At 50.9% G+C, this 25734-nt stretch overlaps 1 protein-coding gene and 5 non-coding genes across 6 annotated transcripts; all 6 read left to right on the top strand.

Moving 5' to 3' along the window:
- The first annotated feature begins 474 nt into the window (after positions 1–474).
- Positions 475–24557, top strand: NOP58 (NOP58 ribonucleoprotein). The gene is made up of 15 exons (XM_029069462.2): positions 475–582; positions 5433–5509; positions 8775–8827; positions 10200–10324; positions 12965–13101; positions 14920–14984; positions 16082–16216; positions 17297–17442; positions 19180–19306; positions 20382–20545; positions 20973–21107; positions 21278–21339; positions 21946–22079; positions 23671–23783; positions 24225–24557. Exons 1-15 carry the CDS (start codon positions 538–540, stop codon positions 24279–24281), a joined length of 1575 nt encoding a protein of 524 aa, XP_028925295.1. The 5' UTR covers positions 475–537; the 3' UTR covers positions 24282–24557.
- LOC114813625 lies at positions 8953–9041 on the top strand. The gene has a single exon (XR_003761342.1). It is a non-coding gene; the product is annotated as a small nucleolar RNA SNORD70 (small nucleolar RNA).
- On the top strand, positions 10915–11003 carry LOC114813626. The gene has a single exon (XR_003761343.1). It is a non-coding gene; the product is annotated as a small nucleolar RNA SNORD70 (small nucleolar RNA).
- LOC114813632 lies at positions 17512–17594 on the top strand. Its single transcript, XR_003761349.1, has one exon. It is a non-coding gene; the product is annotated as a small nucleolar RNA SNORD11B (small nucleolar RNA).
- LOC114813629 lies at positions 19481–19564 on the top strand. Its single transcript, XR_003761346.1, has one exon. It is a non-coding gene; the product is annotated as a small nucleolar RNA SNORD11 (small nucleolar RNA).
- LOC114813630 lies at positions 22953–23041 on the top strand. Its single transcript, XR_003761347.1, has one exon. It is a non-coding gene; the product is annotated as a small nucleolar RNA SNORD11 (small nucleolar RNA).
- Positions 24558–25734: the final 1177 nt, after the last annotated feature.

Genomic DNA, 25734 nt, shown 5'->3' with positions numbered 1-25734 from the left:
AACGAACCAATGGACGGATGTATGAATGAATGAATGAACGGACGGATGAATGAATGGACGAAAGAATTAATGAACCAAGGAATGGACGGATGAATGGATGGACGAACGAATTAATGAATGAAGAGACGGATGAATGAATGAATGAACGAATGGATGGACGGCCGAATTAATGAATGAATAGACGAATGAATGGACGGAGGAATGGAGGAATGGTCTTGGGCCCCCGCCGCTGGAAGCCGCCGCCTCCCCCTAGTCTCGCGAGACTAAAGGCGTCCGGCTCCGTCCCCCTCCCCGCCCCCCCCCCGCTCCCCGCTCCGGAAGTGACGCGGCGCGGCCCAGAGGCCTTTGCGCGCGGCAGCGGAAGTCGTCGTCTGCCCGCCCTCCCGCCCTTCCGCCCGGCCCGGGCCCACGTGTGCGGTCGCGGAGCCCCTGCGCGGGCCGAGCCGGGCCTCCCGCACCCCCCGCGCCGCCCTGCGCGGTGCCCTGCGCGGTGCCCTGTGCGGCCGGGCCTCGTGCCCCCCCGTCCCCGGCCCCGCCATGCTGGTGCTCTTCGAGACGGCGGCCGGCTACGCCATCTTCAAGGTAAGTGAGGGTCCGGCTTGGGCCCCGCCGCCCCCCGCCCCCCGCCCCCCGCCCGTCTCTCCTCGGCGCTCACTCCGTGCCCAGGCCCCGGGAGCAGCGGCAGCGACGGGCCGAGCGCTTCCCGGGGGAGGCCAAGGTCATGGCGTTGGCCCACGGGGCGGCCCCAGCCGCCGCCCGCGGCGGAAGGAGCCCGGGCTTGGGAGTCGGAGGTCGTGGGTTCGAATCCCGGCCCCGCCGCCTGGCAGCCGGGTGACGGTGGGCAAGTCGCTTCGCTTCCCCCGGGCCTCAGTGACCTCCTCGGCAGAAGGGGGGTGAAGACCGTGAGCCCCACGTGGGACCGCCCGATCACCTTGGATCGACCAGCGTGGCGCGGTGGAAGCAGGCCGGGCTTGGGAGTCAGAGGTCATGGGTTCGAATCCCGGCTCTGCCACCTGTCAGCCGGGTGACCGTGGGCAAGTCACTTCTCTGGGCCTCAGCTCCCTCATCTGTAAAATGGGGATGAAGACTGGGAGCCCCACGTGGGACAGTCTGATTCCCCCGGGTCCACCCCAGCGTTTAGAACAGTGCTCGGCACAGAGTAAGCGCTTAACAGATGCGATCGTTATTATTACAAGGGGGAGACAGACAAAAAACAAGGAGACAGGCATCAGTAGCATGAAAATCGGAGGGAGGGAAGGACAGACCCCACCCACCCGCGGGCCCTCCTGCTTCTCTCCACGTGGCCGCTCGGCTCAGGGACCTCGACTTTTTTGAATGGTATTTTATTTAAGCGAATACTACGTGCCGGACACCGTATTAAGCGCTAGAGTAGGTAGTGGATAGGGTGGACAGTCCCTGACCCACGTGGAGATCTTGGCTTCGGGCCCCCCCCCCCACCCCCATTTTGCAGATAAGGGAACTGAGGCCCAGAGAAGTGAAGTGACTTGGCCAAGGTCACACGGCAGACAGGTGGCGGAGCCGGGATTAAGAACCCAGGTCCTTGTGACCCCCCTCCCCCCCAGGCCCGGGCTCTGTCCACTAGGCCACACCGCTTCTGGCATCGTCCAGATCGGAGGAATTGGGGGGTTGCAGAGATCCGGGCCGGGGGCCCCACTGACTGCCGGATTGGGGTTTCCCCACCGTTAGCCGAGTCGGTTTTCGGGGCCTCAATCGTGTCTCCAGGAAATACATTTTAGGCCTCATTTCCTTCAGTAGAAGAAGAACGCGGTTGGACTGACATTCACCTGACTATACAGGACCAAATACATGAAACAGCTAAAGTCAGCTACGGGGTTGGCCCGGGTTTCTTGGGAAAACCCCTCCTTCCGATAGGTCGCACCACCAATCTATTTATTTTTTGAGCACTTAATGTACTGAGGGCTTGGGAGAGTACAGTAGAATTCATAATAGGAATGGTCGTTTTTGTTAAGGGCTTACTATGTGCAAAGCAGTGTTCTAAGCGCTGGGGGGGATACAAGGTGATCAGGTAGCCCCACGTGGGGGCTCCCGGGCTTAATCTCCATTTTACAGATGAAGTAACTGAGGCACAGAGAAGCGACTTGCCCAAAGTCACACAGCCGGCAAGCGGCGGAGCGGGGATTAGAACCCATGACCTCTGACTCCCCAGCCCGTGCTCTTTCCAATGAGCCACGCTCCTTCTCCAGTAACGCGATCCTTGTCCCCTAGAATCTTACCAGCCATTTGGTGCAGAATCCTTTTAAACGCTTTGCTGTTATTCTTTAACGTTCCCTAAAAGGCTAAAATAACCACCACTCCCTGTGTTTTATGTTAAATAAGATGCAGGAATTCTCCCCATGCAGAGATACTTCCACTTCCATTAACTATAATCTATAAAGCGATTTTTTTCATTCATTCACTCAATCATATTTACAGAGCTCTTACTGTGCAGAGCAGTGTACCCGGTCCTCTCCCAGACTTCCCTATCACCGTGGACGGCACGACCGTCCTTCCCGTCTCTCGGGCCCGCGATCTCGGGGTCATCCTCGACTCGTCTCTCTCGTTCACCCCACGCGTCCTATCCGTCACCGAGACCTGCCCGTCTCACCTCTACGATATCGCCGAGATCCGCCCTCTTCTCTCCACCCAGACGGCTACCTTACCGCTACGGGCTCTCGTTATATCCCGGCTAGACTACCGTGTCGGCCTTCTCTCTGACCTCCCCTCCTCCTCTCTCGCCCCGCTCCGGTCTATTCTTCACTCCGCCGCCCTGCTCATCTTCCCGCAGAGACGATCTGGGCCTGTCACTCCCCTTCTTAAACGACTCCAGTGGTTGCCTATCGACCTCTGCTCCGAACAAAAACTCCTCACTCTAGGCTTCGAGGCTCTCCGTCACCTCGCCCCTTCCTACCTCTCCTCTCTTCTCTCTTTCCATCGCCCACCCCGCACGCTCCCCTCCTCCGCCGCCCGCCTCCTCGCCGTCCCTCGGTCTCGCCCGTCCCGCCGTCGACCCCCGGGCCGCGTCCTCCCGCGGTCCCGGAACGCCCTCCCTCCTCACCTCCGCCAGACTGATTCTCTTCCCCTCTTCAAAACCCTACTTAAAACTCACCTCCTCCCACACTGAGCTCCCCTTCTCCCTCTACTCCCTCCACCACCCCCCCTTCACCTCTGCGCAGCTTAACCCTCTTTTCCCCCCTTTCCCTCTGCTCCTCCCCCTCTCCCTTGCCATCCCCTCAGCACTGTACTCATCTGCTCAACTGTATATATTTCCATTACCCTATTCATTTTGTTAATTTTGTTAATGAAATATATATATATATATATATATATATATATATATATATATATATATATGTTGGTATTTGTTAAGCGCTTACTATGTGCCGAGCACTGTTCTAAGCGCTGGGGTAGACATAGGGGAATCAGGTTGTCCCACGTGGGGCTCACAGTCTTAATCCCCATTACAGATGAGGGAACTGAGGCACAGAGAAGTTAAGTGACTTGCCCACAGTCACACAGCCGACAAGTGGCAGAGCTGGGATTCGAACTCATGAGCCCTGACTCCAAAGCCCGTGCTCTTTCCACTGAGCCACGCTGCTTCTCAATTGTACATCACCTCGATTCTATTTAGTCGCCATTGTTTTTACGAGATATTCTTCCCCTTGACTCTATTTATCGCCATCGTTCTCGTCCGTCCGTCTGCCCCGATTAGACCGTAAGCCCGTCAAACGGCAGGGACTGTCTCTATCTGTTGCCGACTTGTTTCATTCCAAGCGCTTAGTCCAGTGCTCTGCACATAGTAAGCGCTCAATAAATACTATTGAATGAAATGAATGAATAAGCGCTTGGAAAGTACAATTCAGCACTAAAGAGAGACAATCCCTGCCCACACTGGGCTTACAGTCTAGAAGGGGGGAGATGGGCATCAGAACAAGTAAACAGGCATCACTACCATCAGAGTAGATGAATAGAACCATAGATAAATATACATCATTAGTAAAATGAATAGAGCAATAACTATGTACAAATATATACGAGTGCTTAGGGGAGGGGGGGAGCAGAGGAAGGGGGAAAGGGGAGTGGGGAGGGGAGGAGGGACAGAAAAAGTGGCAGGTTCATGAGGGATGTGTTCTAGACAGACTGTTGTCTGTCTTTGGAGTCGGGTCATGGGTTCGACTCCCAGCTCTGCCACTTGTCAGCTGTGTGACTGTGGTTAAGTCACTTCACTTCAGTGTGCTTCGGTTACCTCATCTGTAAATTGGGGATTAACTGTGAGCCTCACGTGGGACAACCTGATGACCCTGTATCTACCCCAGCGCTTAGAACAGTGCTCTGCACATAATTAGCGCTTAAAAAATACCAACATTATTATTGTTATTGTACTGAGCACCAACCAGAGGCAGCCCACAGTAGTTAGAATGAACAACCGATAAAACCGCCCCAAGGGCTCCATCCCCCCCCCCCCCCCAAAAGCACCTCCTGAAGATCTTTGTCTTTAAGGGGGGGGGCTTTGCCTTTACACAATTTTTTGATAATCCCTTCGTTTCAAGGAGGGAAGGAGAGGGAGGCTACAGAAAGTCCAAAGTGTGGTTGGTAATTAATAGTACAGTAGAGAGCAGCAAAGCCCCGTGCTCACTAGCATTGACTAAATAATAATAATAGAAAACCAAGGAGCTGCCTGAATCACTGAGAATCTTTTTTTTTTAAATGGTATTTAAGCACTTACTATATGCCAGACACTGCACTTACTGCTGGGGGGTACATTCAAGCAAGTCAGATTGGACATAGTCCATAACCCAGGTGGGGCTCATAGTTTTAATCCCCATTTTACAGATGAGGCAACTGAGGCACAGAGAAGTTAAGGGAATGTCCCACGGTCACGTAGCAGATAAATGACAGAGCCAGGATCAGAATGCGGGTCCTGTGACTCCCGGGCTTGTGCTCTTAATACTGGGCCACGCTGCTTCTCAATACAAGTTTCACATTTGCCCGTTTTTAAGGATTGTAAAAACCGGCTTCTGGGAACAAAAGAGCTAAGTGACCAGCTCCTTTTATTGAAAAATGGGAGGCTTTGCCCGCTGGGGGAGAGGGCCGGGAGCGGCACCTTGTTGACAGTGGGGAGGGAGGGGTGGTGCAGAAATGAAACTAAGCTTGAGAGCTTTAAGAGGTTCGATAAAATGGGAAGCCAGTTGGCCAAGTGGCTAGCCATCTTCTTAGGGGCTAATTATTTTAAGATCTGCAGGAAGAATATTCAAATACCTGAATAGAATTGGGTGTGCTTTTGTTAACCAGGTGCAGAGTACTTAAATTAGCCTTTAACCCAATTACTTTGAGTCATTGACTACTGTGTGCATCAACTGTTCCCTCCTTTGTTATCATATTGATAAAATGCCTGGACTGACTCCTTTTCCCAGGTGCTGAATGAGAAGAAACTTCAAGAGCTAGACTCTCTGTGGAAGGAATTCGAAACTCCGGAGAGAGCAAATAAAATGTAAGCAGTTTTTCTGGAAGTTCATAAATCAGCAACTAAACGAATGCTTACAGGGCACCTCTTCGGTCGGTTTTAACTTAATTATTCCCATTTCATAGTGACTAGCTTTCTATCGTAAGATCCGGCTGCTGAACAGGAGGTTGATTTTTGGAAACGTGTGGCTTTTGGGGTTTAGTTTTATACGCTCCGGTTGCAGACATTGCTCCCTTTATAGCAGGCTTAATGTAGAGGTGATCGATGGGTGACGATACCCTGTGCCAGAGGATACTCTATTTGGTAGATAACGACTTTGCTGAGAGGGAGCTTTAAAACATAGCGTGAACGATGACTTCTGAAATTAGGGATCTAGAAACGAAGAGTTTTAGTCTTGATAAAAATATTGGCTTTGAGGGGGGGTATTGTTTCCCTGTGACTGGTTTCCTTTTCACTTTGAAAAGGAAGTCGCTTCGACACCTTCTTGTCGCAGTGAAAGGAAGGAGCGGCCTGGGTCTGTCTGAGCCACTGGGTTGGGCCTGTGAATTTGGGGTGAGGAAGCCCAAGAAACGACTGAGGAGTTGTGGATTTGCCAGGAAGTGAAGTGGGAGAGAGTCGTGGGAGAAGCAACGTGGTTCAGTGGAAAGAGCCCAGGCTTGGGAGTCAGAGGTTGTGAGTTCTAATCCCGGCTCCGCCACTTAGCTGTGTGACTTTGGGCAAGTCACTTCACTTCCCTGGGCCTCAGTGACCTCATCTGTAAAATGGGGATTATGACCGTGAGCCCCACATGGGACACCGTGATTACCTTGTATCTACCCCAGTGCTTAGATCAGTGCTTGGCACATAGTAAGCACTTAACAAATACCACTATTATTAATAAAGATGGCACTGTAGTTAAGAGCACTTTTCAGTTCAAGGGAAGGGACTCTGCACAGAAGTTGTCATGGAAAGTCTTTTAAATTCATTTGAATTGTGACACGTGGTGTGAAGGGGCGGAGAAGCATAGTTTTCCACCACAGCTGACCCCTAAAATCGGACCAGCTTGTAGACACTTGGGAAAGATGGGCGGGGGAGGAGGCGGCGACGACATCAGACGGACCAGAAATTAGGAAAACCAGGCTGAAATTCCACAGCGGCAAAGGCCAAGTAGACAACATGTAGGGATGACAGTGGTAGCCACATAAAAACAAGCTCGAAAAGGTGGAGTAGGCATCAGTACAACAGAAAAGGACGCAGTTTGAATATGAGCCGAAGTAGTGCTGTCACTAAAACCAGTCAGCCCCCTGTTGAGATGTTTCAGTAGGAGGGCAATATATGACTTGTTAAGCGGTTACTGTGCGCCAAGCACTCTTCTAAGGACTGGGGTAGATGCAAGCTGCTCAGGTTGGACCCAGTCCCTGTCCCACATGGGGCCCACACTCATCCCCATTTTACAGATGAGGTAGCTGAGGCCCAGAGAAGTGCAGTGACTTGCCCAGGGTCAGCAGACATGTGGTGGGGAGGGGATTAGAATCCAGGTCCTTCTGATTCCCAGGCCCACGCTCTATCCACTGAGCCACGCTGCTTCTAATCCCCTACTAAGCCACGGGGGGTATTGGGTCTTGGTTGGGTCACTGTGGTTTTTGTAAAGGTGTCGAGGAACAAGAAGAGCCCGGCAAAACGAACGGTGAATGATTCCTAGAAGAACGTCCCAGGGACTTGAAATTGTTCACCTTCTCTCTTAAACTGTAGCCCCCATGTGGGTCGGAGTCTGTCCAACCCGATTCACGCACAGGGCTTGGCCTGTAGCTGAACACCAGCAAATTTATTAGTAACAGTAAATATGGTACTGGTTAAGCACCTACTATGGCCTAAGCATTGGGGTAGGTACAAGGTCAACATTTTCTATGTAGTCCTTGAGAAGAAGGGAGTAGGATTTAATCCCCATTTTTACAGAGGAGGTAACTGGAGCACAGAGAGGTGACTCGGCCAAGGTTAATTCAATCAGTCAGTAGTATTTATTGTGTGCTTACCTTGTGCAGAGCACTCTACTAAGCGCCTGGAAAGTACAATTCGGCAACAGATAGAGACAATCTCTGCCCAGTGACGGGCTCACAGTCTAATGGGGGGAGACGGACAAAAACAATAGCAATGAATAGAATCAAGGGGATGTACATCTCATTAACAAAATAAATAGGTAATAAAAATATATACAAATGAGCAGACGAGCACAGTGCTGAGGGGAAGGGAGAGGGGGAGGAGCAGGGGGAAAGGAGGCTTAGCTGAGGGGAGGTGAAGGCGTGGGCAGAGAAGCAGCAGAGGGAAAAGGGGAAGCTCAGTGTGGGAAGGCCTCCTGGAGGAGGGGAGCTCTCAGTAGGGCTTTGAAAAGAGGAAGAGAGTGAGTTTGGCGGAGATGAGGCGGGAGGGCGTTCCGGGACAGCGGAGGACGTGGGCCAGGGGTCGACAACAGGATAGGCGAGAATGGGGGACGGTGAGGAGGCGGACGGCAGAGGAGCGGAGAGTGCGGGGTGGGCAGTGGAAAGAGAGAAGGGAGGAGAGGTAGGAGGGGGCAAGGGGATGGAGAGCTTCAAAGCCCAGAGTGAGAAGTTTTTGTTTCGTGCAGAGGTTGATAGGCAACCAATGGCATATGCATGGCAGAACCGGGATTAAAATCCGTGTCCTCTGACTCCCAGTTCTGGGTTCTTTCCGTTAGGTCACCCTGCTTCTCATTATACACAATTATTATTTAGTCTGAAGGAAAATTCATGGCATTGAAGCACTGTACTGGCCACTTGGGGACATGTGGTAGACGATTTAGTGGGATTCTAAAGGGCTTCCAGGGCAAATGAGGAATCGGAGGATCGGGTTACGGAAGGAAAAGATTCAGATGGACGAAAGGAAGAACTTGTTGGTTCTGATGCCGTGCCACAGTGTGCTTCCAGCCCTGGCGATGGTTAAGGAAAGAGCGCTGTCGGTCCCGGATTGCTTAGCGGGGGCGTTCGATGGGTTGCCCGCTAAAGTTCCTCCTTGCTTAGAATTCCGACTTCCCATTGATTTAAGTTGCAAGCCAAGGGTTAAAGTCCAGGGTCCCAAAGGACCGAAAGTGGCACCACCAAACTCAGTTACAGTAAGAATCCAGCGGTGGCATATGAGCACTTCTATGTGTCGCAGACTCTCTGGAGCACTTGGGATCACATGATCCCCACCCTCCAGGTGCTCACAGTCTAGTGAGAGGAACGTCTGCGGTGGAGTAGCCGTCTAGAAGAATCCTATTTCAAAATCCTAATGGCATTATTTTTTTTTTTGCGCCCAGAGTGAAACTTAAACACTTCGAAAAGTTCCAGGATACCACAGAAGCGTTAGCAGGTAAAGAAAGAGCAAATCAAAACCGGTGTGCCCTTTCCGATCCTTTTGGTCCACTTTCTTTATTCACACTTATTTATTTTTTATCATTATTTATTTCTGAGTTAGCCAGTTTCCCCAGCATCTTCCTCTTTGTTGTCAATGATGCATTCATGTTGAAACTGAATCCAAGTGATTTAACTGAACAATTCGTCACTACCACTGAGACAACACAAAACCCAGCAAAATTGAACCGGGCTCCTTTGTCTAAACGCAGCCAGCACTCATTCATTCGGTCTTATTAATCGAGCGCTTACTGGGTGCAGAGTACTGTACTAAGCGCTTGGGAGAGGACAGTAGAATAATAAATAGGCAGAGTCCCAGCTGGGACGGAGTGGAGGTTTGGGAAGGTGGTCTTCCTTCGAGAAGTGTCTCACGTTGAGCCCCCGGCCGGTGTCGGTCCGAACTGTGGCTCGTAGACAAGGCCCCACAGGTTTGCTGACAACGGAATATTTGCCAGTCACACAAAGACCCAAGCAGAAGTCTTGAAGGGTTTTTTTTTGTGTGTGTGTCGGGGGGTTTGCACTTTAAAATGAGGCTTGCCACCAGCTGCTCGGACCGACTATCCAGGGCGTGTTTTATGCCATGAGTTGGGGAGAGTGGGGTCAGCTGCCCCGTGTCCAGGCCTTCGGGGTTTAAACCAGTGGGGACTTAGACGGATAGTTTACGCCCTGCAAAAGTATAATCACTGGTCCCATAGTGTCGGCAGCTGGAGGCCTGAAGAATGCCACGTTAAGAGAAACTTGGATTTGGGGTGTTCTTCCAACGACACCCCGTTCTCCCAAGGGCCCTGACGTCGGAAGAACATTCTCCAAATTTTCCCTCACGTTCTGGCAGGGGCTTACCTCCCTTCAAGCCCTGTTGAAGCCTCCAAGAGGCTTTCCCTTTCTTCTTCTCCCACTCCCTTCTGCAACCCTCTGACTCACTCCCTTTATTCATCCCTCCCTCCCTGCCCCACAGCACTTACGTACATCTCTGCAATTTAATTTCTGTTAATGTACTGTCTCCCCCTTTAGACTGTAAACTAATTGTGGGCGGGGAACGGGTCCATTATATTATGTTGTACTCTTCCCCAGCACTTAACACAGTGCTCTGGCCACAGTAAGCCCTGGGGAGACTGACACGTAGTGATAACCAGCATTCAGCGGACTTAAAGATCAGAAACCAAAAATTTTGGCTTTTCATTTGAATCGTTTTTATCTATTTTGGCATATTATGTGGCGAAGGTATTACATCACTTTTTGAACTCTAGGGGAAGTGGTAGAGTTTGGAACCGCTGCCTTTTCTTGTTTGATTTTCTTGGGATTTTTTCTGTATTTTTTCTCCCCTTGCAAAGCATCCACGGCTCTGGTGGAGGGTAAACTCAGTAAGAACCTGAAGAAGGTCTTGAAGAAGATCGTAGCCAAAGAAGCCCATGAACAACTCGCAGTGGCTGATGCCAAGTTAGGAGGTGTCATAAAGGTAAAAATCTTTTAGCCAGTCGCAGATGATCCTGAACAGATCGGTTCTCTTGGGATTTCTAGCGGTGTTTTTATGCTGGCTGGGTTATGACTGCCTCAGGTCTAGGAGTGGAGTATATACAGATCAGGCGGGAGGAACAGATTGAACCAGCGTTCTTGGGTAATATCTTTCTGTAGCAAAAAAAACCCCACTCTACATCTCACAATTTAATTGAAGAGCTGATTTTTGAGTTATACCCTTCACCTGGGTGTCGTCACAGGAACCAACAGATAGTTCAGAGTGTTGCTCTGAAAAATGAGTGGGAAATGTCTAGCTTTAAGATAACCAGCTTTCTATCTGTACCGAGCTCTGGAGAAAGCTTCCCAAATCCTAGACGCAGCTAAAGTAGCATATATTGGGAAAATAGCACCTACTTTCTTTCCCTTGTCCTCTCTCTCACCATGATTCTTTCCCAGTGTTATCTAAGAGTACCATTTAAGCACACTTTTAAATTATGGCATTTATGAAGTGTTTTACTGTGTGTTTGACCATGCCGTCTCCCTAAAGATGTATCTTCGTTAATTACCAGTGAGTCGATTGAAGTAGGGTTCTTGTCTGTTGTCAATGATGCATTCTTGTTGGAACTGAATCAAAATGATTTAATTCAACAATTCGTCACTACCACTGAGACAACACTGAAACTAGGTAGAGTTGAATTCATCTCTTTCTGAATGTAGCCAATGCTCTGTGACTATCTGACTGGAGCCAAGGTATTTTTGAGAGAGACTTTTTTAAAAAAAAATAGCAAAGCCTGAGCGATTTTTTTTTAAGTTTGTGAAGCGTATTCTCAGACGTAGGGCTTTTGGGCCTGATGAATTTGCTGGCCTCAATTTAAACCCTCTTGTTCCCCTCTCTCATTCTTGTACTTCCCGTCCCTTTCACTTATGTTCGTTCCCTACCGTACCACTGGGAACATGGTCTGTGTGTCATTCAATCAATGGTAAATTTATTGAGTGCGGAGCATTGTACTAAGCTCTTGGTAGAATACAAAACAGAGTTGGCAGACACGTTCCCTTTTCACAGTGAGCTTCCCGTCTTGAGGAGGTAACCGACTTGGTGAGAAGCAGTATGGCCTAGTGGATAGATCAAGGACCCGAGTTCCAATCCCAGTTCTGGCACTCCGCTGTGTAACCTTCGGCAAGTCACTTAACTTCGTTGGACCTCAGTTTCTTCATCTATAAAACGGGGATTAAGGCGGAGCCCTACGTGAGACAGGGATTGGGTCCAACCTGATTAGTTTACATCTGCCCCAGCTCTTAAAACAGTGCCTGGCACATAGTAAGCACTTAACAAATACCACCGTTATTATTACTATTATTATTATGACATTAATATAAATAACTCGTAGATATATCCGTCAATGCTGTGGGTTTGGGGGTGGGGTGAATCCCGAGGACAGATCTGAGTGCACAGTTTAGCAGGTCCGCTTTCCACAGCAAGCAGAAAAACTTCCAGTTCCCCTGAAGACTTCACCCACTTCAGCTCCCAGTAACTGGCCTCTTCAATTAGGAAGCACGCTAATTCACACTTCCAAAATATTTTAAAGCTTCGGAATTTTACGTTATGCCCCCGGCGTTTAAGTTTCCCCGTTAGATCTCATCTCCCCAACTCCAAAGGTGAATTGCTAACAGGTAATGATGATGATAATTGCACGAATTGAGTAGGTGTCAAGCACAGTGCTAAGTAGATCTAAAATGATGCTGATGAGAGTCTGGATTTCATGCAGCGCTAATAACCAAGGAATTAGGCAGAGCTGGGAAGTGAAATGTGGTAGCCTGAGAACAGGTTTCCTGTGGACACTTGTATTGACCAGTGGAGAAAGAACTTGAAATGCTCTACACCAGCAGGGGGGATACTCAAAATTTGGTTACAGGCCAAAGTTCCTGTAAAAACTAGGGGGCTCATCTCTTATCCGGCTCGGAGCCTGTCATCCTCCTCCCACCCCCACCCGTTTGTCTCATTCTACCCAGTAACTTAAAGGGATACAGCACGGCACAGTGGCTAGAGCCCGGGCCTGGGAATCGGAAGGTCACGGGTTCTAATCCCGGCTCTGCCACCTGTCTGCCGTGTGACCTTGAGCCAGACACTTAACTTCTCTGTGCCTCTGTTACCTGATCAAATGGGATTGAGACTGTGAGCCCCACATGGGACAGGGACTGCGTCCCATCCAATTTGCTTGTATCCGCCCCAACGCTTAGTACAGTGCCTGGTACATAGTTAGTACTTAGAAAATATCATAATTATTATTTTTAAAGGAGTGGTATTCGTTAAACATTTACTTTGTAGCAAAGCACTGTACTAAGTAGAGAAATCTTTTTGGGGGGTCAGATACAGTCCCTGTCCCACACCTGGGTTCAGAGTCTGACTGAGGGAGATCAGGGATTGCATTCCCGTTTTCCAGGTGAGGTAGCCGAGGACCAGAGAAGTGAAGTGACTTGCCCAAAGTCACGTGGCAAGCAAGTGGCAAGGTAGGGATTAGAACCCAGGTCCTTCTGTCTCCCAGGCCTGTTAGTGCTTTCCATTAGGCCCCGTGTTGTTGTTGACGACACTAGATTCGACTTGGCCCCCAACTTCACCTGGTTTGAATTTTGCTTCCTGTAGGAAAAACTGAACCTGAGCTGCATCCACAGCCCAATGGTCACAGAGTTGATGAGAGGGATCCGCTCTCAGATGGAAGGGTTGATCACCGGCCTGCCGTCCTCCGAAATGGCGGCCATGTGTCTCGGCCTGGCGCACAGGTGAGTTGTCTTCCCGGGAGTGGGCCTCAGGTTTGGCCTAGGTCTTCCCCTTCCACGGGCTCCTTGGCCCTCGGGAACCGCGTCCGGTGTTGGCCAGGGGCTGGAGTGCATATTTGGGCCCTGACTAAATCCCCAATCCTCCTCCCTGCCCCTCTATGCACTTGGCGGTGGACCCCTTAAAACTCTTTGATAATCACCCCAATCCTGCAGCACTTGGGTTTCTCTCCCTATTCTCTACTACCTGATTTTCACATCCATCTCCCCCTCTAGTCCTTAAGCTCCCTGTGGGCAGGGATCGTGCCTGCCTATCAGTTTTTTCCCCCCCAAGGGCTCAGCATAGCTCCCCTCACCCAGTAAGCGCTTAGTAAATACCATCGGTTGATTGACGGTGCTACAATTCACCCTGATAACTATTGCCCACCCTTCTTTTTGCTTTGGAGACTGTATCTCTACAAATTAACCTCTGCCTTCCCTCAAAATGCCAGGTTGGCATTGATGTGTAAAATGCTTCAGTTCAGGGCGATGTCCAATTACACTGGGGGATATGAAATAAAAAAGGGTTCCGTCACAGATGCCCACTCTTTGGAGCTCCGAGGGGCTCACAACTCACCCCCGACCCTCGGGGTTTTCTTGTCGGAAGGGGAAGCATAGCTAGCCTGCCTGTCCCAGCCCTTAGGATTTGGAAAAAAATCAGGAATCAAGATGGCAACTCTACCTCTTCTTTTTTTTTGTTTTTTATGGTGTTTAAGCGCTTATGTGCCTGGCATTGTACTAAGCGCTGGGGTAGATAAAGGCTGATCAAGTTGGACACAGTTCATGTCCCCCATGGAGTTCACAGTTGGAAGCAGCGTGGCTCGGTGGCAAGAGCCCGGGCTTGGGAATCAGAGGTCATGGGTTCCAATCCCGGCTCTGCCACTTGTCAGCTGTGTGACTCTGGGCAAGTCACCTAACTTCTCTGTGCCTCAGGGACCTCATCTGTGAAATGGGGATAAAGACTGTGAGCCTCACGTGGGACAACCTGATGACCCTGTAGCTCCCCCAGCGCTTAGAACAATGGTCTACACAGAATAAGCACTTAACAGATACTAACAATATTAACACAGTCTTAACCCCCATTTTACGGATGAGGGAACTGAGAGAAATGATGTGACGGCAGACAGGTGGAGGAGCCAGGATTAGAGCCATACCGCTGACTCCCAGGCTTGTGCGCTTTTCCGCTAGGCTGTGCTTCTTCCACTGGACTCTTGCTCTTGCCAGCTGATCCTGGGGTTCTTGTGGATGGGGTGAGCGTTGGGTGTGGCCTGGGGTCTCCAGCTGGAGCCGGATTAGGGCTAGAGTCTTTTTGGAGCCAGCGCGGGGGCCTTGCGGAATTAGCAGGGGGTGGGGGTTAAGGGGCGATGCCCGGAGCCGTGGCAGCATTGAAAAACTGGTGGGGGCTCGGGGTGGCTTGTGGAGCCTGAGGGGCCTCGTGAGGCTCAGGTGTGAGGATGATTGTCATCTTCCTCCTCACCTTCCCTTCTCTTTCTCCCTGCCCCCTTGAACCTCCACTCCTGAGGTCGTCCCCAAACTCAGAAAGAAAGTGTCTCCTCCCAAATTGCACGCTGTATAGTTTTAATAGCAGAAAAAGGGATAGACGGAAGGAAACTAAACACAGAAACTGTAAGTGTGATTTTTAAGTCACAGGAATAGGTTCGTCGACTCTGAGGAAATGTTCAAGAACAGGTTTGGTCATTTGAATTTCAGAATTAGAGTTTATGTTCCTCCTGACGTAGAAAAATGAGCTTTCCCGAGTGCTCAGTGTTCTGTTTATTTTCACAGCCTCTCTCGATACAAGCTGAAGTTTAGCCCCGACAAAGTGGACACGATGATCGTTCAGGCGATCTGTAAGTACCCTTGTGTTTTAAGGCAGAATTTTGCTGCTGGCTTGGCTCTGCGTGAAGCTTCTGCCAAGCTCCCCGTGGCCCTGGATTCTGAGGGGATCTTGCGGGGTAGAGAGCGTCTAAGTGTCATCACCGAGGCCCTCGTGGGAGCCTTGGGCTTGGAGACAGATGCAGGGACCCCGGGCTAGACTCTGGAAAAGGAACTTCTCAATGGCCCCTAAATCCTCCGAGAAAAGTTTAAAAGTATATCCAGGACCGGACTTCTGGGACAGCCCAGGGATGTTTGAGCCAAGCAGCCATGGGATAGGTAATGCCCCGCCCCTTGAGAACATATCGAACCGAAACCTGCAGAGAGAGATATCAGAAAAATCCCCTTTGGTGTTGTTGACTCTGAATTCCTTTGACCTTTGTAAAGGGGCTAACCATTATTCCTAAATGCTCCTTTCTGGCAAGACAAGTGAAGGGCTGAATTGCATACTTCTGAAGCAGCGTGGCCAGTGGCAAAGAGCTCAGGCCGGGAAATCTAACCTCGGCTCCGCCACGTGTCTGCTGTGTGACCTTGGGTGAGTCACTTAACTTCTGTGTGCCTCAGTATCCTCATCTATAAATTGGGGATCAATCCTACTCCCTCCTACTTAGACTGTGAGCGCCATGTGGGACAGGGACTGTGACCAACCTGGTGACCTTGGTATCTAGCCAGGGTTAAAATAGTGCTTGGTATGTGGGGCTTAACAAGCACCCAAATTATTATTGTTATTATTCTGCATCCGCATAGCTTAGTTCTTAATTTAATGTGTGGCAGGAGAAGCATTTCCTAACCAGTAAACAATCAGTCGATGATATCTGCATACTTGTTATGTCCAGAGCCTGTTTCCGTGGCAAAGTCCTCCCTTCCAAGAGCCCCACAGGGGATTGACTGTTGAAGTCACTTGAGTATTGTGGGGGTAAGAGAGAGCATGTTGAGTTGGGGAGTGGAAGAGGGTAGGAAGCAGATCTGGGGGAGATGCCTGGAAAACTGACTCTCGAATCTCTGCCTCAAAGGGGTGGGCTATTTTGGAGGCGGGGCAGCGTGCTCATTCTCTCCCCGTAATTCCCGGCAGCCCTGTTGGACGACCTGGACAAGGAACTGAACAACTACATTATGCGCTGTAGAGAGTGGTATGGCTGGCATTTCCCCGAACTGGGCAAAATCCTCACAGACAACTTAACCTACTGCAAGTGCTTGCGGAAAGTGGGTGAGTCGACCGCTAACCGTCCCTCCGGCCGAGAGGTTTCCGTAGTAGATAAGGCACTCGAGAGCCTGTAGGTAAAGTGGGCGGCCGAAAAATTCCACCAAAGCCGGTATTTCTTCACGTCGTCCGTCTTGGTGGGCCCCGGTCGAATCTGACCTTGGGAAGCAAGATAGCCACGGGCTTTGAATTTGTGGTCCTTTGCGATGACCACACGTATTTAATGTTTGGGGCTTGATAATGGTCAGTGTGCAAGAAAGCGTTTTGGAAAATGACAGCTGAATCTTCTTGTGGGTGGAGAGAAGGGCTGTTAACGACACTTGTGAGTGGTCCAGTGTTCAGATGTCAGTGAGATTTTCAGATGTATATACGTACGTTTATATGTGCATATATTTTAATGGTACTTGTTAAGTACTTTGTGCCCTGCACCGTCCCGATCAGTCACTGGTATTTACCGAACGCCGACTGTGTGCAGAGCACTGAACTGAACGCATGGAAGAGAAAACTGCAAGAGCGTTGGTAGATGTGTTCCCTGCCCACCACAACCTTCCAGTCTAGAGCCCCTGTCTCACAAGGGATTCCTTGTCTAACTAGGAAAGAATAGGATGTAATCCCTGGTTTACAATTGAGGAATCTGAGGCACAGAGAAGTGAAACGACTTTCCCAAGTTCACACAGCACGCAAGTGGTAGAGCCGGGATTAAAACCCAGTTCCTTTGACTCCCGGCCTGAGTTTTTTCCACTGACTGACCCGTGTTCGATTAGAAAATCACAACTCCAGTTTGTTCACCTCAGTACATTCCAGGTTTTTGGCCAATGCAAACAGTCCTTTGTGGTGGATCAGTTTTAAAGATGTGCTCCACTGAGACATTTTTCTCCTCAATCCCAATGACTGAACTGGGCAGTTATCTAAATTTAGGTGTCCATATTTTGGGACCCTCAGAATCAGACCCGTCTCTTGTTTTGTTTTGGGTTTTTTTTTTGAGTCACTGTCTCTTTATTTTGATTTTTTGCTGTTAGTTTTGGCTCCCCCCACTCTTCTTTAATAATCATTAATCGTCCCCTCCCTCCCCGTGCCTCTCAACAGGAGACAGACAGAACTTTGCCTCTTGCGATCTTTCTGAGATCCTGCCAGAGGAGATCGAAGGCCAGGTGAAAGCGGCCGCCGAGGTGTCAATGGGAACAGAAGTGTCGGAAGAAGACATAAGTAACATCCTGCACCTCTGCAACCAGGTAAGGCGCTGGTCAGCCGATGGATCGCGGCCGAGTTTTGCCGCTCTTTGCCTCTCTTCCTAGTGTTCTCGATGGCGATGATGATTTCTAGATTTTTGCTCTCCTGATGTAGCCGTGAGGGTGCAAAGTCACTACCTCATCTGATGCCATCTCGGAATGTTCGTGTTAAAAAATGGAGTGGTGGTGGAGTGGGGGGCGGTCGAGCAAGGGGGTCTGAAAGGCTGAGTCGTTGGAACTACTCATCCGCCCTTGCCATTTCAAAGGGTGTCGGGGGGAGGAGATTAGAGATGTGATTGTTTGACTTTAGTAGTCATAATCAACATTGATAAATTGGGTACTATCAAACCGCCCATGTTGGTTTGCGATAGTGCGGATCACAAGTCTAAGATCCAAAAGCCTTCTTTTCGTCATGTGGCAGCCAGCTGCTCCTGAGGATGGAGGTTTTTCCATCGTGCAATTCCCCAGGTGACCTTCAGTCAGCACCCTTAATGAATTTAGGGATCCCTGAAGGGGGCCCGGCAGGAGGTAGAAAGAGGAGGAGCAGGGGCTGGGCGTCACCCATCCCAATCCGGGGTTAGTCGTCTCTACAGTACAGTGGAGTTGGTGGACGCCATCCCTGTCCACAGGGAGCTTCCAGTCTACAGCGGGAGACAGATATTAAAGTAGATTAGAGATAGGGGAAATTGTAGAGTTATAAGAATATTTACATATGTGTTGGGGCTGGGGTGGGGATCAAGGGATGCACTTTTGACTTGGGAGGAAGAGCAGTTAGGGAAATAAAGGGCTAAAGCCAGGGAAGGCATCTTGGAGGAAATGTGAAGTTAGGGGGGGTTGGGTGTGGAGAGAGGCGGACTGTCAGCTGTGAAGGGGGAGGGGGTTAGGCACCCAGGGGGAAAGCAGAGGTCCAGGTCAGTTCCCCGGTTGTTGTTCATGGGGAGTGCCGCCTATGTTAGCGGGAGGTTGGAGGACCCCGGTCACGCTCGCCACACATCTTTCCTGATTTTGACACAGTTCCCTCACACCCATCACCTTGCCAGACTCAAGAGTCCGAGTGTATGAATTGGGCTCTCGTTAAGCCCCGTTGTCCACCGGTGATTTTTTGTCCCGGTCCTCCCACTTGCGGTGCCCTGACGTAATTGTTTGTAGATCATTGTCGTCGACCCACTTGACCGTCACCTCCCGGGACCGGGGTAATGATCGGTGGTGATGTTTCTGTTGTACTCTCAGTCCAATGCTCTGCTCTAGGTAAATAACCACTGATGACGTGGATGACCATGGTGGTGATGATGGTCGAGGTCTGGCGGTGGGGGAGTGTTCCAGGTTGGGTCCCGGGCTGAGAGGAAAGGCAGTGGGCATTTTTAGGAGTCCCATTTCTAGAACCGGTTGAGTTCTTCTAATTTCAGATAGGAATTTGGGGCTCAGAGTGACCTTTTTTAAATTCACGTTTGGCTTCTCAACAGACGGGGCCCATTGTTGCCACGGTGGCTCCGAAACCTCTCGGCCCTTGGGCGCTTATTTGCAGTGCGATTTTTTTCCCGAGTTAGTCTGAAGGCGCCCTGAGTCTTAATTTCCCAGCCCTGGGGAGGAAAGAGATACCTCGACTTCTTCCCACAGCCCTCGGTTTTCCGGACAGGGGGGGCGCGTCGGTTGCTCCGTGAATGTATTGGTCGAAAGGGTTATCGGTCGGCCGTTTGTCACGCCGGGCCCTGACCGCTGCCGTTTGGGTGTTCGCTCCAGGTGATTGAGATCTCAGAGTACCGAAACCAGCTCTACGACTACTTGACCAACAGGATGATGGCCATCGCCCCCAACCTCACCGTCATGGTGGGCGAACTGGTCGGAGCCCGGCTGGTGGCCCACGCGGGTAAGTTGTGCCCGGCCAGCGCAAGTCTCGCCCTCCAGGACCTGCCCACTTCTGTAATTTGCCGACGAGGACGGCGCACTTGCGGGCTTTCCTGCTCACTTGACCTGGGTTCAAAAAGAGCTGTGTCCTGCATAAATCCTCGTGGGGAAGGGGAGGGACGGGGGTGAGGGCCCAGTGATCGGTGATGATTTGGATTTGTTTGCCTGACTTCCTTTGTGGATAATGAAGGCAACTCAGTCACTACCTCTTCTGAGACACTTTGGACCCCTTACTCAAACTGTTAGGATGTGAATTAAGCAATCCAAGCTGGTTTGAAAAGGTGTATTTATCCATTTTTTTGTATTTATTCAGTGCTTTGTCTGTGCCAGGCTCTGCACTAAGCACTGAGGCAGATACAAGATAATCAGGTTGGACACAGTCCATGTCCTACGTGGGGTTTACAGTCTTAATCCCCATTTTACAGATGAGGTAACTGAGGCGCGGAGGAGTGATTTGACTTGCCCATGGTTCCACCGCAGACAGGTGGCGGAACGAGAATTAGAACCCAGGACCTTCTGACTCCCGGGCCCGGGTTCTATCCACTAGGCCCGTGCCACTTAGAAACCCTGACTTCAGGGCTCCTAAAGCGACCGTCACGAGGTGAATTTGAATTTAAATCACGGATCAGAAGTCCTTGCTTGATCGCTGTTTTCTCCGATCTGCTTTTGTCCGATGTGATCTTAATGTGTTATCCACAAGTCAGATGTGGTTCCGGTTTTGGCCCCACCCTCCGGATGGGGTGGGTTTGAAGGAGACACGGGTGAGATGGTTGGTCAGGGAACTCCCCCAAGGCTCCTTGTGGCGGTGGCTGACCTTCCGTTCCCATGTAGATGTCCACCCTTTTTCCTTGGGCGTAAGGCACAGAGCGGGGCTTCCCCGTATAGGTGAATCCCCCCGGTCAAAACCCACCCCGGGGATGGAGTTCCTGTGTGTTGGGCTTGGGTCTGGCCCGGGGGTCCTGGATCCCGGCTCGGGGCTTCCCCGGTACGTCCAGTGTGGACTGGCCGCTGACGCGGCTGTGTTTCTTGACCCCTAGGCTCACTTCTGAATCTGGCAAAACACCCAGCCTCTACCGTGCAGATCTTGGGAGCCGAAAAGGCCCTCTTCCGAGCCCTGAAGACCAGGCGGGACACGCCTAAATACGGACTGATTTATCATGCCTCTCTTGTGGGGCAGAGCACCCCCAAAAACAAAGGAAAGGTGAGTTTCCGGGAGTAGACGTGTCCATGACCAAACGTGGGGAAGGCCCAGATTCCGTGCCCTGGCAGAGAGTTTCCCTCCGCCCGTCCCGTAACCACCACGGCAGCGGCCTGTCGCCGCGCCACGAGCCCCTGTCTCTCACGGACGGGTCCGTGCTTCCCGATCGGTGGTCCACCATCCATTACTTACCAGCTGAACTTTGCACAAAAACCGGTGGTGGAAATGAGTTTAAGGTCACCACCACTTCTTATCTGCTTCCAACCATTTCTCCCTCCGGTTGTTAGCCAGCCCGCCCGGCTCCCTGGCAGGGCGAGATGGTTTAAGGAAGGGGCAGACTGTGACACCTGAGGAAAAAGTTCTGCTTTTGGCTGGTCCTCTCAACGATTGGGGCAGGGATTTCTAGACATATAATGTCCTCTTTTCCCAGATTTCCCGGATGTTGGCAGCCAAAACCGTGCTGGCCATCCGGTATGATGCCCTGGGGGAGGATTCCAGTGCTGAAATGGGAGTGGAGAACAGAGCCAAGCTAGAAGTCAGGCTCAGGCACTTGGAAGAGAGAGGGGTAAGTAAGAGCCGTCACCTGACCTCTTTGCTGTTGGAAGTGGGAAAGCAGTCCCCAAACCGCAGCAGCTCCAAGTGAACTTTGGACATTTTCACGTCCGTTTTAAGCACAGATATCGATATCGTCGTCACTAGCGATTAATCAGTGATTGTCACCTGCCTTTTCCTCAGCTGCGAAGAATAAGTGGAACCGGAAAGGCCCTAGCGAAAGCAGACAAATACCTGAACAGGAGGTGGGTGCCGTGTCGCTCTCTGTCTTTCATGCTCTTTGGGAGGCTGGAGGAAGAGAGAGAGAGAGGTGCTTCGCCAGTGTCGGCCCGGGCTCTTGGCTTCCCCCTAATCCTCTGACGGCACCTGGGCCGTTGCCCTGCTCATTTGGACCTGGGGCCTCGGGTGACCCGAGGGCAGTGGGAAGTTGCCATCCTGGCCGGGAATTGTGGAAGAAGTCAGCCTGACCCCGGGGCCCTCCGGAACCCCATTCCAAGGGGAGGATGTAATCATTGTGGTATTTGTTAAAGCACTTACTATGTGCCAGGTACTGATCTATTCAGCCCCCTCCCAAAGCGGGTTTGGCGAGTGGGCAGCTGGGGAAGAGGAGGACATTTTGGGCCCCTCCGGAGCATCCTGGGATACCGGTGCCTGACAGGTTCATTCGCGTACCCCACCAGGAGGCCCTCCCTGTGTCCCTCCCTCCCCTGCCCCAGGTCACCCAACCTGGTCTTGTCCTGTGCCTTTAGGGCCAACTGTCATCTCAGCTCCCTGACAGAGAGTTTCTAGCGTGTGCGGTTGAGCCGCTGCTCTTGCAAACCATTAATTTCTGAATCACCTGTTGGTTCCAGCGAAGTGAAGACCTACGACCCCTCTGGGGACTCCACGCTGCCGGCCTTTCCCAAGAAACGCAAATTTGAGGAGATGAAAGAGGAGGAGGTCCCGGAGGTCAAAATGAAAAAGCCCAAAATCACAGAGGTGCAAGGTGAGTGCGGACCTGGTCCTCTCTCGCCGCCGGTGGGCGATTTACCGCCTTGCTGTGAGGATGCTCTGCTGTTGGGCCTCGGGAGGGGCAAGGTCAACGGTTTGGGAATAAAGTATTCCGGTGCTGGCCTTGAGAGGATTCGGGGGGGCTTTCCTCCGATGGGGGAGGGGGCACTTAAGGATTCGGAATCAAGAGGATGCCCAGAGGGGTCCCGGTTCCAGCCCAAGGCAGTTGCTCCCCTGCCTATGTTTTGGCAAACGGGTTCATTTGCCAAAGCAGCATGAGAAGCGGTGTGGCTCAATGAAAAGAGCCCGGGCTTGGGAGTCAGAGGGCATGGATTCGAATCCAGGATCTGCCACTTGTCTGCTGTGTGACCTAGGGCAAGCCACTAAACTTCTCTTTACCTCAGTTACCTCATCTGTAAAATGGGGATTAAGACCGAGCCCCACATGGGGCCGATTACCTCCTATCTGCCCCAGCGCTTAGAACAGTGCTTGGCACATAGTAAGCGCTTAACAAATACCATAATTATTATTCTTTCGATCATATTTATTGAGCACTTAGTGTGCAAAGCACTGTACTAAGCGTCTGTTGGTTCCAGCTCAGCCCGGAAGCCCCTTGGAGTCAGTGGCATAATAATAACACTAATAATGTAGTGCTTTTGGTACGTCTGATATGGACAGCCACTGTGCCAAACACAGTGGTAGCCGCAGCCTCATGGGGTTCACGGTTTAAGGGGGCAGAGCAGGTGAGGAAACTGAGGTACAGAGAAGCAGCTCACCTAAGATGGTAAAATCGGCCAAAGGCCGAGCCGGGATGTGAACCCAGGTCTCCCGACTCCCAGCCCTGTGCTCCGGCGCCTACTCCTGGGGAGTGGTCTGTGATGACTGTTACCTCTTATTGCCTGACTCCTTTCGAAAGGAAGATGAAGGCAATGTTAGTCACTACCTCTTCTGAGACTCTCCTCAGTAGGCCTCCCGCTCGGTATTTTACCCCACCGAAGGGCGGGGTGGGATCCCCAGTTACCCCGTCCTCCCCGGGGGGCTGGGCTGAAACCAGAGCGGGCCTCCCCCTCTCCTCTCTCCAAACGAGCGAGCTCCCCCCATAGACGGGCGGATTCTCGTTGCCTCTGCTTATTAATAATAATGAATGTGATGGCGTTTAAGCACTTACGGTGCCAAGCACTGGGCTGGATTTCCAACAAACAGGTCGGACACAGTCCCCACCCCCAAGGCCGCTCCGAGCCTAAAGTTCTGCTTGTGGGCGCTTTGGTGCCGCTCCCCCACTCACCTGGGGCGGGTTTTCAGGTCGTCGCCGAGACCACGCCTGTGAGGCTCGAGGGTGGGGGTGGTCGCCGAGAAGGGCAGCCCAGGGCCCGACCTCTGCGCTGTAGGAGAGCGGATTTGCGCTCCACATCCGTTCCCTGCGCAGTCTCTTCCCCGGAGGACCTCCCCACCTCCCACCCCTCTGAGAGGACATCGCCTGGGGAGATGCGGGAAACCTCCTGCACCACAAGCTTAGACCCTGTGCCCGCATTCTGGCCACCTGGGCTGATGGAGCTCTTCTCTCTTTGTGCCCTTGTCCTTGACAGAGGAGGTAGAAGAGGATGACACCCCCAAGAAGAAGAAAAAGAAAAAGAAAGATAAAAAGAAGGTCGAAGAAGCCGCTTCTGAGGAAGAGGCAGACACTACGGAAGTAGCTGAAGTAAGATGCAGATTTGTCTCTGAATCCCAGTTGTAGCTGCACGGAAAACCCTAACCCCGTCCCCGGATGGATGGGGTGACGTGTTAGCTGGTGGTGTTTATGGCCCTCGGAGGACACCGTGGGTCAGTGGTCCTGGTCTCCGTTGGTCTCACTACCATTTACTTGCTCTGGGTCGTGATGGGCCCAGACGCTCGCAGACCAAAGACACGGAGGCCTTTAAGGATACAAGGGGGTAACCCAGCTGACGCAACTTTGAGGTGTGGGCTTATCTTGCGGGTCACGGGGAAATATGATCTCTGATGCTTTCGTAGCATAGTGTAATGTGCAAAGCCCTTGGGAGAGGACAGAGCAACAGTCGACAGACTCGTTGCCTGCCCACGACAAGCTCACAGAGTTGTTCCTTCTGACTCCGTCAAAATAATTCTTTTTCAACTTTTGCAGACGCCAGAAAAAAAGAAGAAGAAAAAGAAGAAGATTAAAACAGAGCCTGAAGACTAGTGAATAGTCCAAAGGAACGAACCTCTTAGGAGAGATGTTGCTTATTTTCCCCCGGAGTACATTTCTGTCACACTTGCCACCAGATATGTGCTTCAGAATATTGAGGGGGAGAGAAAAAGAGCATCAATGAGGTCATCTTTTCCCGCTCTCAGTCCGGAAAAAGACACTTACTTTGTTGCGTACAGAACCGTAGCGGATCTTGTGGCATCTAGCTTCGCTGATGAGGTCATAATTCTTATTTGATAGACAAATAAAACTATTTTCTTTGTATCTTTAGTTAGTTGAATATTTGTTTTATCTGGGACCCTAGAAATGGATTTTAGAAATACCTTTCCTAACTAAGGCCAGGCTGGCCAAATGCCCGACCTCCTCTCCTGTCAATCCTCTGCCTCCAGCCAGTGCCCAGGATGGAAGCAGGACACGAGTGGAAGATTCCATTCTGAACAAGTTTAGGGCTGGGAGAGACCCCTGCCGTGGGGCCTTTTGTGTTCAGGGGGAGAGACGACTGTAAACAACCAAAATCCTCAACTTGGCAGTGACATTTCTAAAGCAAATAGCCTCTGGCCTTGACCACCTGTGCTTTTAAGTACGTTTATATGTTGGGTGGACTATGCTATTGTCCCCTCCTTAAGGGATTAGAAAGATTTTTTTTTTTTAATCTTAACCTGAAATTTTTTTGGAATATTGGTATTCAGTAGTGTTTATTGAGTGCTTACTATGTGCAGAGCACTGTACTAGCGCTTGGAATGTACAATTCGGCAACAGAGACAATCCCTGCCCAATGATGGGCTCAAAGTCTAAACGGGGGAGACAGCTGAGCAAAGCAGAACGAAACAAAAACAAGACATTATCAAGATAAATAGAATCAAGGGGATGAAGAAAATAAGTCTTCCCCTCTCACCTCCATCCATCCCCATTCTCTAGGGAAGAATTACATGTTTCTGTTGCAGCTAACATGACACATCTCGCATCTCTGAAGAAATTGGGTTTTTCCACCAGTGTTTTCGCCTACAAGTGGGTCGCCAACTCTGAACAGTGGAATTTTGTAAGATTGTTCATAGGAGTTTGGGTGGTGGTATGGTGCTTTAAAAATCAGGATTTTTTTGAGGAAGAAAACACCCAGGGCCATTCTGCCATTCCACGTGGCCTGAGAAGCTACAGTGTCCAAAGCAAAGCAGCCCAACACCAAACCAAGAACCTCTATACCTTAAAGAGTGTTTTTAGACTCACACAAATGACCTCAACTTGATATGGAGATGACTCTATTGCAGGCCCAGAGAATCTTTATTCATTCAGTAGTATTTTTTGAGCGCTTACTATGTGCAGAGCACTGTACTACGCACTTGGAATGGACGATTCGGCAACAGATAGAGACAATCCCTGCCCATTGACGGGTCTGATGGAAATGATGTGTTCTACCAAGGAGGAAGGGCAACGAAGAAGAGAGCAGTTG

The sequence above is a fragment of the Ornithorhynchus anatinus genome, chromosome 7 (genome assembly GCF_004115215.2).
Source record: "Ornithorhynchus anatinus isolate Pmale09 chromosome 7, mOrnAna1.pri.v4, whole genome shotgun sequence".
NCBI lineage: Eukaryota > Metazoa > Chordata > Mammalia > Monotremata > Ornithorhynchidae > Ornithorhynchus > Ornithorhynchus anatinus.
Note: the sequence above shows the minus strand (reverse complement) of the source record. Positions and strands in the feature narration are given on the sequence as shown.

Coding starts and splice junctions, on each gene's coding strand:
- NOP58 (XM_029069462.2), top strand. CDS start 538: ATGCTGGTGCTCTTCGAGACGGCGGCCGGCTACGCCATCTTCAAG. Junction 5,510..8,774: donor CCGGAGAGAGCAAATAAAAT/GTAAGCAGTTTT, acceptor TTTTGCGCCCAG/AGTGAAACTTAAACACTTCG. Junction 17,443..19,179: donor TCCTGCACCTCTGCAACCAG/GTAAGGCGCTGG, acceptor TGTTCGCTCCAG/GTGATTGAGATCTCAGAGTA.